The sequence below is a fragment of the Crocuta crocuta genome, unplaced genomic scaffold, assembly GCF_008692635.1.
Source record: "Crocuta crocuta isolate KB4526 unplaced genomic scaffold, BGI_CrCroc_1.0 scaffold30, whole genome shotgun sequence".
NCBI lineage: Eukaryota > Metazoa > Chordata > Mammalia > Carnivora > Hyaenidae > Crocuta > Crocuta crocuta.
The window spans coordinates 2,417,717-2,428,950 of NW_027528345.1; the positions used below are offsets into that span (position 1 = coordinate 2,417,717).

Here is an 11,234-nt window from a genome sequence, read left to right on the forward strand (position 1 = left end):
TGCATTGGATAAAACGAAAAGTTGCTTAGAACTACATAAATATACAGACACACAAATGAGGGCTGTAAAACTAGTGAAATCTGGGGGCGCCTGGGTGGCTCAGTCGGTTGGGCGTCCGACTTTGGCTCAGGTCATGATTTCACAGTTCGTGGGTTTGAGCCCTGCGTCGGGCTCTGTGCTGACAGCTAGCTCAGAGCCTGGAGCCTGCTTCGGATTCTGTCTCTCTCTCTCTCTCTTTGACCCTCCCCTGTTCATGCTGTCTCTCTCTCAGAAATAAATTAAAAAAAAAAAAAAACCTGGTGAAATCTGGCTAAGGTTGACGAATTATAGCAAAGTAAATTTTCTGGTTGTGCTATTATACTTTAGTGATATGGTGAGGGATGAACAAAGGAGATACAGTATCTCCTGGCATTATTTTTCACAAATACATGTGAATCTACAAGTATCTCAAAACAGGAAGTTTTAAAAATCACTGAACATATGGTACAGTGAAAATATACAGAAAGTATACAGAAAATAAGTACCTGTGGGCTCTTTGTTTCGAGGACAGTATAATTTTAGAAGAAGTGGAGTATGGTACACTCAGAGGTAATGTTTGAACAAGTGATGGCCACAAACTACCTTCTAAGGAAGTGTGTCCAGTTAGCCTCCAGACCTAGAAAAAAGTGAGTGGGGCTTGCAGATTTGGGACCAGAGCTGAATTACTGAAAAGCAACAGAGGACAGTGTGTGTTTTCTGCTTTCTTCCCCCAAATCCCTCTTCATTCTTTTTCCCCTCTATGCATTTCTGTCTTTCCTTGAAATAAATATATTTTTGATTTTTATTATGTGGGACATCAAATTAATACAGCAAATCGAAGTGACCAAATGTTCAAACCTGGCTTGGGCTAGCCAAACTCTATTGTCAATAATGTTCCAAGATGGTTGTAATAACATGGTCTCTGGTATTTGGAAATCATTGTTCTGGAATATACATGGAAAATAGTTTGCACGTAATCCTGTTTTGTTTATCAACTGTATGTGGGGGATAAATTATTTTAGAAATGTGTTTCATAAAATAGTAAGGTCCTCTTTTCCTCCAGTGTGTCCTATGCAAACTAAATAGAAGTCAGTCAGAAGACAGTTGAAAAATGGTATTAATCTTTTGCCAAAAGGCACAGAAGGCCAGGAGTGGCATGGGAATGGAGGAGAGCAGCCCAGATGGGGAAAAGAACTAATCCATGAGTTTTTCCCCTCACCCTCATCATCATTTTAGCACAACTGGACTTAAATCTTAAGTCCCACTAAGGTAGTTTACCTTCAAAAACTCTACGGTTAATCACAGAACCACTCAATCTGACTATGTGTCAGCAGTAAAGAAAAAACAAAAACCAAATATGATGAAACATTCCCCCAACTAGAGCACTAATATAAAAATTAAGGTAACCTTACAAGACATTATAATACCATTCTTGGTATTATGATATTTAAATTTGTTTATAGAAGATTTTAGTGAAAGCTTTTTTTCTACCAAGCAAGCATATATAAACTCAGTTTAAAATAATATTGTATCAGTGAAGGAGGTAACTTCAGAATTAACCTTTTCAAACAGATAGGTGTATAGGATAGCCAAAGGGATTTAGAACTCAACAAATATAAGTTGCTTAATATTAAAAAAAAACTTTATAGTTTAAAACTATTCTTAGTTACAGAAAAAAGAATCAGTTATTAAACTTCAAATGCTTTTAGACCTCTTAATAAAAGCCTGAACTAAGAGAATTGATACAGATGTCCTTGTTATAAGAAATGTTTTACTTCTTAGGTGCCATAAAAATGTATTTCAGGTTGCTTCATCAAACAAGCTTTGACACAAATGAGGAGCCCTGTATGAATGTCCTTTAATGAAAGACATTTCTGGAGAGCCGAAGCTCTTCAACTAAAAGAGTGTCCTTCAGAGGGAAAGGTTTTTCAGGATTTATTTAGCAGCACTTGTGGGAATATTTATGCAGCTTGCCAAACCTCAATTCTCTTTCATGAGTGTACTTTTGGGCAACATTCAAAACTGGACCATAAAATTAGGTCACAATAGCAAGAAATTAGGCTTTGACATCCGTGTTTTACCACTCTTCATGGTATTTCTGTTGTATTATAAATATTCTTGGCATTGCTACCAACTATTAGGAAGACCTTGCTGACACCCAGCTGAACATAATGTTTTCCACTTAAATTGCCAAAACAGAAAATGCAACCGGGACTATACTTTTCAGATGCCAACGCTTTTTATTTTTACATCTTAAATACCATATTAAACAAAATTTCTTAGTGTAAGTCTGAGTTTAAACACAAAAGAAAAAGACTTTCACTATCTGAAACTTTTGTTTTGTTTTGGTCTGATTCTCAAACCCTGACATCTGCTACATGAAATTTGGAAATCTTTGAAAAAAAGAGTAGCTGAAATTAATTTTTATTTAGATGATTAGTGTGTGTGTGTGTGTGTGTGTGTGTGTGTGTGTGTGTGTGTGAAGCTTTTCACTTTATTCCTAAAGCCAGAGTACAGTTTCAGAATGAAAATGGATATGCTAGATGCCATCTTTATTTGATGTAATTCATTGAAGTTTTTATTACTTGGTCTAATGACATGGTTACCAGATTCTTTCTTAAGGAGATCATTTTTGCTGATGACTAACCCACTTTTAAGCCCTTCATTGAATAATTTAAGATAACATAGCCAAATAAATAACCTGATGGAAACTGTCAGTATACATTTTATCTGAATAATATTGCTATATTTTATTTTATTTTATTTTTAATGTTTTTATTTATTTTTGAGAGAGAGAGAGAGAGAGAGAGAGAGAGATCATGAGCAGGGGAGAGGCAGAGAGAGAGGGAGACACAGAATCTAGAGCAGGCTGTCAGCATAGAGCCTGACGGGAGGCTCCCACTCATGAACTATGAGATCATGGCCTGAGCCAAAGTCAGATGCTCAACTGACTGAGTCACTCAGGTGCCCCAGTATTGCTATATTTTAAATCAATGGTTGGCTAGTGGTCTTTTCTACAGGAAATGCTTAGCTGTTTTATATTAGCGGAGTTCATATCCAGAGCATACGTCTGTTTGCTGTCCAGGCAAAATTAGTTTTAATGCATTTACTCAGATACTGTTGTTTTAGGTTAATTAGTACTCTTTCTTTAAAAAAAAAAATATGGCATCTGGTGCCTGGGTGGTTCAGTTGGTTATTTTGGCTCACATCATGATCTCACGGTTCATGGCTTCAAGCCCTGCATCAGGTTCTGTCCAGACAGCCCAGAGCCTGGAGCCTGCTTCAGATTCTGTGTCTCCCTCTCCCTCTGTCCCTCCCCCACTTGTGCTCTCTCTCATCTCAAAAATAAATGAAAACAAAAAATTTTTAAATATGGTATAGATAAACATTTTCTTTAAGATAAAGAGTTGTATTGGTTCTTTTATGGTCAAATCATGCATTTATTACATCTTGTTTCCTCTTCACAGTAACTACATGAAATCTCTGCATTTATGTTCAAATTTGAAAACACAATTTTTAATTTAATATTAATCCTAGAAGTCATTTAGACAGTTCCTATCCCTTCATTTTGTAAATTTCGACTCTGAGATAGATTTGCCCTGTATTACCCATCTACATAGTAATAATCAGTCCAGTTTTGTCATTGTATTAGAGTTTCTTCCAAAGAAAATGAATCAATAAAATCTATAGTTAATTTCTAAAACTTATGTAGCTAATACTTTTACTCTAAAGCTTTCTATAGTTAATTTGGTGTAGTGTCAGAAAGGTGACCAAGTCTGTTCTAGAATTGCTGCTACTAAGTAACAAAGGTTAGAGATTACAGCTCTGCTCTTTTCTCTTTCCCTTCCCATTATCTGGCACATGCTAATAAATAGGAGTTAAGGTTTTAAAACACTGTGGGAAAAGTTAAAACCATAGACAGTCTATAAAAAGATATTGAATCATTAATTCCTGGATTATTTAGAATTCTATTTGTATGGCTAACCCAGTGACCTTGGCTAGTAAAGTCTGCTGTCATGTTAAGATTTGTGGAACTTCTGGTGTTAAATCACCAGATTTTTTTTGTGGTACTTGGCATAAATATTCCCGTTGTGTTTAAGAAATCCTATATTCAAATTATTATTAACTGTGAGACTGTGGGTTTGTATTCAAAATTAGTAAGACATGACATGCCTAAAAGAAATTACATAGGGCTTTGAAATTAATCAATTTAGTCTCTATAAAATTAGGAAGAACAGACAAAAAGTTTCCTGTACCATATATACCAAGTTAGACAGGCATACCAATACACACACACCTTTTGACCTCTGCCCCCATACACACTTATGTGAAGAGATACACTTATAAAGGCATAATAATGTGTCCAGATAATCATAGTCAAACCAAAGAGAAGAGTTGAGGTAGTTTTTCAAGTATTTGGGTCAGAAAAACACACATTTACCTCAGATACTTGGATAATTGCCTCTATTTTCCACTTGTGTTGTCCAAGAAAGTTTGCCACAGAGACAGACTAAAGATTCCATCTCCTCAGCCCTCACAGGACTGAGACAGGAAAATGGCCCTTGCTGCCCACACTGGCTGGAACAATGACTGACTGGGCGCCATTCTGAGGCATCCTGACCCCACTTGGCACTAAACCACAGTGATACATCTGCGCAGTGAAAGCCTGCGCAGAACTTAAGCATTCTCCTTTCCATTGAGATCTACAGATTCAAAAGCTGCTAAGGGACGCTTCTCCATAACTGTTACACGCTGATACTGAAGTAATGAGCTGGAATGTGTATCTGTTTGTAATAAATACAGAATTTAGAAAGTAGCTTGATTGCTTCAAAGTTAGAACTCATTAGTAGTTTAATTTTTTTGAAGCTCTAATAAAAATAACAACTTTTTCAATACTACTAAAGTTATAAAGTACACCAGCGATTTGAAATTGTATTCCTCAGTGTAAGTTCAATGTAAGTCGATAAAAGTTCAAGGAAATTTTCAAATATGTCAACAAAGTATGTGCTTCATTCAGAATGAGTCATACTCTTCTGAGCTTTAAGATGGGTCTTGAAAATGATCTAGTTTAACACTTCATTTTACAAAGTCAAAAATTAAAACAGAACCGTGTGACAATCATAAGTTGTACACAACACTATAGTGCATACACTGGTGAAAATTTACTTATCTTATTCCTCAGTGGAATCCAATGAGAAGTTTTTTTGGTGGATTTCTTCTCCTCTTTGTTAACTAATTGTTCCTGACTTCTTTTTTTTTAATCTCATAATCAAACTGATCAGCTTTTGGCAAACTGAACCTTACTCTTTGCTACACAGTCTGTCTGTACCCATGGCTCCCTTAAAAAATAATCGGCAGACTTGCTCCCCCTCATTCTGATTTCAGGATAGAAGGGAGGAAAGCTTTACAGAACTTAATAGCCATGTGTACTTTTATATGCTCCACTGCAGTGCAGAATGGTAGGTTTTATACATCTGGTGTATTTACCGATGGTGCCAAATATATCTGCCAATTATATCAAATTATAATAGCAGTACAGATAATCAGAGATACCTAAAAGTCCTTATGAGCATAAATAAATGGCAGTTAGTTCATATTTTAAAAATAATTTCAGTGTATGTTGGCAGAATATTATGTTTACAACTCCAATCTTTATGCTGTGAAAAAAACATTATATTATGAATATAAAATAAAAAATGAAGATATATAGTTATATAATTTAATGTATAATATAGAACATACAATATCATAATAGACATATGTTGTTAAGATACATATTACTGACCATATATCATCTATTTCTTATATAAAGATATGTAATATTTATTAATTAAGGGCTTATTACTTAACAGGCACTGTTTTAAGTGATGGATACTATTGTTATCCCCAATTTACACATGAGAAAATTGAGTCTCAATGAGGCTGAGGGTCATATAGCTATTAAATAGAAGAACAAGATTTGAATCCAAGATGCTTGACTGTAGATCAAACATCTAGCTCATTGCTGGAACACAATATAACCAGATATATTCAATGAGATAATCAATGTGGAAAAATAAAAAATTAGGCCTCTTTATTGATAAGACATTTTATTCTATAGAAAGTAACTGATGCAGATTTTGCAATTTTATTTTTGCCCATGATAATTTATGTCTGGCCTAATAACAGGGAAAATTATAGTAGTTTAATATACGTATATATATACATATATGTATCACCATATTTTTAGCTACTCAACGTCATACAATTATAAGAGCAAAAACAATAAATATAGTATATGGCTTTAAAGCTTGATTTTAAAATGTGCTCTTTAGCTTTAAAATTAATTAATTAATTAATTCATTCATTCATTTAGGGGCACCAGGGTGGCTCAGTCTGTTGAGTGTCCAACTTCGGCTTAGGTCATGATTTCACAGCTCATGAGTTTGAGCCCTGAGTTAGGCTGTGTGCTGACAACTCAGAGCCTGGAGCCTGCTTCAGATTCTGTGTCTCCCTCTCTCGCTGCGCCTCCCCCGCTCATGCTCTCTCTCTGCCTCTTGCAAATGAATAAACATTAAAAATTGTTTTTAAATTAATTAATTCAAGGGGCACCTGGGTGGCTCTGTCAACCTCCAACTTCGGTTCAGGTCATGATCTTGTGGTTCATGAGTTCAAGCCCTGTGTCAGGCTCTATGCTGACAGCTTGGATCCTGGACCCTGCTTCAGATTCTGTGTCTCCTTCTCTCTCTGTCTCTCCCCCCACTTGCGCTCTGTCTCTCACTCTCAAAAATAAGCATTAAAAATTGTTTAAAAATAAATAAAATTCATTCATTCAAATATTTCAATGTTTTCCTTTATAATGTATATGCCTACAGGACTATCATATAAATTTTATCATGTCATCTTATTGTTGTATCTTAAAATTGCTGAGGTAGTAGTGCAATAACTTATAAGCAAAGGGAGTTTAGAAAAGGAAAAGAAATAATCTTCAGCTCTCACCTTATAAAGCCAGAATGTGGCCAGATACTAGTGCTCTAAATTTACTATACAACTTACCTTACTCCACTGAATGTTTCACTTCCCAAAATATAAAAACCAGATTATACAATTTTTATTTTACATCTGTTTTACTGTTGGCATCTGGTTTATTTTATCAAATGAACTAAATTGTCTACCAAAACCACTCCGAGGTACTGATGATAATTCAAAGTTAGTTTAGAGAGGAGAGTAAAATCTTAAGTTATTTGAAATTAGAATTTAAAATCTTTTCTTTTCGGTTCATTTTGTCAAACAAAAGAAGACAAAAACACCTTAGCTTCATTACTGAAATTATAACCAAGGGAAGACTTAATAGTGTAAAATCCCATTTAAACCGAACAATTTTCTTATATATTTTTGTGGTACTGTCGTTTCAAGGTTCTGGAACATCCGATTCTTTCTTGATGGTGCCTTTTGCAACTGGCTTCCTGCCACCAACGTCTCTTTGCCACCAGCCAACTCTCACCAGCCCACCCCCTGAGTACTTGATTAGGTCACAGATTTTTTACACTTAAACGCATGAGAATAAAAGGCACTCAGAAAAAGCTTTTACTCTCTAAACCTATGATCAGTTTAAGAAATTGCAGAGAAGAGGGGCTTCTGGGTGGCTCAGTCGGTTGAGCATCTGACTCTTGATTTCAGCTCCAGAGTTCCCAGGGTTGTGGGCGTGAGCCCTGTGTTGAGCTCCATGCATGGCACCTGCTTAATATTCTCTCTCTCTCTCTCTCTCTCTCTGCCTCTCTCCTCTGCTTGTGCTCTCTTTCTCTCTAAAAAATAAAAATAAAAATAAACAAGTTGCAGAAAAGAGATTCTAGTCCTTTTGAATTCCTATCACACAAGTCCTTATACTGCCATCATCACTGGGGTTAATTAAGATACACTCAAAGAGAGAGAAACAAATGTGAAAAGTGTTTTGTAACTGACTCTGTAGACTCTCTCTTGATATCCTATAAATCTAGCTGTGGATTTGAACTATGATGCAACCATATTTTGCACCCTCTCCACTTCCTCCCTAAAGGTAACTACAGGTTCCTATACTTGTGTGACTAAACACCCCATGTGTTATCTAAGTTTGACTTCTGACTTATCATTACATCAGCACAGCAGTGACTTCTGTCTTTCCTCTGCTACTTCACTTTTCCTTTAAAATATTTGACTGCCCAGTACACTTATAAGTCAATGCCTATTCTGCCATGAATCCCAAGGCTTTTTTTCCCTAAAAAGTAAAACACTATTTTAATTTCTAATTGTCCACTATTAGCCATCAGTAATGGTTACTCTAAGGACATGAGAGGAGGCGAGGAAGCTGGCTGTGGTTTACATGAATTTCCAGGGCAGTGTTGGAGCACCATCTCCTTTTTTGAAAGTGCACTGGGATGATGCACGTGAGCTAAGAGTTAGCCTGTTGCAGCGGCAACCTTGAATCCACTTAATTTTAGAAAAGAACGAGTGCAGAAACCTATGAGTAGCAAGTAACTTGTGCCATGCCAAGATGAGTGTCCCTGAATGGTCTACGGTCCATCACACTGAAGAACATACCTCTGAACTTCAGCTCCCTCCCATGTTACTGGCTATCAACAACCAGAGCTTGAGCAACTTCGCATGTTCCTGTGAATTTCTCCAGGAAAAAGGGACCATTACTGACAGGAGTATGTCAGATCTGTCTAATGTGGATGTTGTAAAGAACGTGGAAGACCGCCATCTGATATGTTCCTGAGTCAGCTGGTAGCCAAGGTGCCTAAATCAAGGAAATGACAATCTCTTCAGCAGTTTAGGGAGGCTTGCTGTGTGACTGTACAGAGTCCCGTCTTATCAGACATAAAACCTTAGGTTTCAGAAAAGCAAACTCTGGTAATATAACAAGTTCTACCAAAACTTTATTTAAAGGCCAGAGGGTGAGGAGACTGGTGTGTGCATAGAATGTATCCAAAATTAGTACTTTCAGTTCTCGCTGAAAAGACATAGAAATCTCATGTGTTTAAAATAGTAAGTAAGTTTTGTGTCCTCTGTTACCATTTATCATAAGGATAAAATTTGCAATAAGCAGTCAGCAGAAGCAAGTTTTCTTAGATATTATTTCTCATACTTAAATAGTTACCTCCAGGGAGATAATAGTGGTTGTAAAGTGGTCTGATTCCAATAATCAAAGTATACTTTGATAGGGGAAAGAGGTGGCTGGTCATCCTATAAATTACATGATTTTCTCTAGTAATATAGCAAATACATGCATACAATCATTAAAAGATCTATATGCTGTGAGGCACCTGGGTAGCTCTGTCAGTTGAGCGCCCAACTCTTGATCTTGGCTAAGATCATGATCTCATACTTCATTAATTTGAGCCCTGCATCAGGTTCTGCGCTGATGATTTGTCTCATGAAGCTACATGAGACAAATATACCTTCGAAAGCCACTTCACCTACTGACTAAGCTGTGGTCTTAGGCTAGTCAGTTAATCACTATAAGCCTCAGAATGCATGTTTATGGAAGACAATAATAATACTTATAGTTCACACAATGACCATGGTGATGTTTTATAAATATCTCCCTTTATTTCCTCCCCCTTTGCTATTAATGTATATGTAGACATAAAAAATTAATACCATATATCTCGAAATATAAATTCCCATAATAAACAGTGCCAAACACTGATTAGCTTTTTAGAAGCATTGCTGAATTCACCCTCAGTATTTTTTTCTTAGTAGAACCCTTCAAGCACATGTTTTAACAAGTAGACTTGCACTTCTGGAATTAAATTACAAAGGTTCTAAGAGTTTTTGCTTGTTTGTTTGCTAACGGGGGGTAGGGACGGGATCCAGGTAGAGCTCTTGTTCTCCAGAAAGTCAGTCACTGTTACTGGGGGAGGGAGGTTTGATTGGGCCAAAGCTTGTCACTTTAGCCTTCTCTCTTTTAGACTCCCATCTCCAGTGCCTCAGAGAAGATGATTTTCTTTGCTCATTAGTTCAACTTATCCATCAAGGACTCATGACAAAAGCCCAAAGTACATGGCTTCCTGCCCCTCAGCGGGCATTCACACTGTCCCTTCAGCCTTGATCTTTCCTCTTGCAGGTAAAAACAGAAAAGATGGAGAGAAAAACATGGTGGATCCTTTTCTCCCCGTCTGTGCCAGCCTGCCTCCAACCTGGTGATCGTTGACACTCACCATTTGTGTGAAAGCCTTTTTTTTTCCTTTTTTTTAACATATTATTCTAGATTTTACTAATTAACTCAATTTTGTAGCCTCTGCAGTTTTCCATTCCAATCTAGATCTTAGAGGATTTTGCCCCTTTGAAACTTCTAAACATACTTTTGAGCAGGAAGATATTTAAAAACATAATTATATAGCTTCACTAATATGAAAAATGGCTAGTGAACTAACCTAGTGAAATTTTTGTGTTTTTATGTCCTGTTTTTCATTGAAATTCCATATCTCAGAAATTAGCTCATAATCTGAAAAAAAAAAAATGAAGAACTGGTGAATTATAATACAGGAGTATTGCTACTGAAAGGACTGTTTGATTTTGCCAAGCAGGTAATGAACAGTGTTGTTGTCAAATTCACTAAGGTGTCCTTTTAATTAGGATGCAGGCTAAGGGGCATTACTCCAGTGGTCTTTGTATCCTGGTGCCATGTGTATATTCCTTGGCAAGAGTGGATGAAAAGCGGCAATAAACAACTCAACACTGTCCATGGCTCTTTAGGGTTTTTGGAACAGTTCCTGGGATTGGTTAGTGAAAATGGACAGCATGCGGAGAAAATTTTCCTCTCAGTAGCAAGGCTTACGGGAAGATACCAAGCCATTAGCAGCATGCATGTGTATTTAATTGTATTAACTCCTCCCATCAACCTTCTTGGATCTTTAATTTGGGCAGGAAATTTGAGACTGTGACTGGAAGGACTTGAGAAGAAGTGAAGGGTTAAAATGAAGTGTATATAATTCTTTCTGGAAGTGCTTAAATTTCATTGTTTGAAAATGCTTTCATTTTTTCCCCCTTTGGTCAAAAAGACATGCTTAAAATTCTTGTCTCTTTACCAGAAATACTTTTGCTCTTCAACAGGTTTATTTTTAGGTATAGGGTATTATATAAACTTCTCTTTTAGTAACTCAAGCAACCCCATCTGTTGGAAGAACTTTCAGGAAAGTTTTGAGGGATGTGGATATGACTCTTAAATATATACATAGTGCCTTTTTTAAAATAAT

At 36.4% G+C, this 11,234-nt stretch overlaps 1 protein-coding gene across 1 annotated transcript in view; it reads left to right on the plus strand.

Annotated features, from left to right (window-relative positions):
- Positions 1 to 11,230, plus strand: part of CNTN1 (contactin 1) — a 278,819-nt gene extending 267,589 nt beyond the window's left edge. The window contains exon 17 of the mRNA XM_077753202.1: positions 10,103 to 11,230. Within this exon, the coding sequence (XP_077609328.1) occupies positions 10,103 to 10,182 (80 nt within the window). The 3' untranslated portion in view covers positions 10,183 to 11,230. The remainder of the gene's footprint in view (positions 1 to 10,102) is intronic.
- The last annotated feature ends 4 nt before the right edge of the window (positions 11,231 to 11,234 follow it).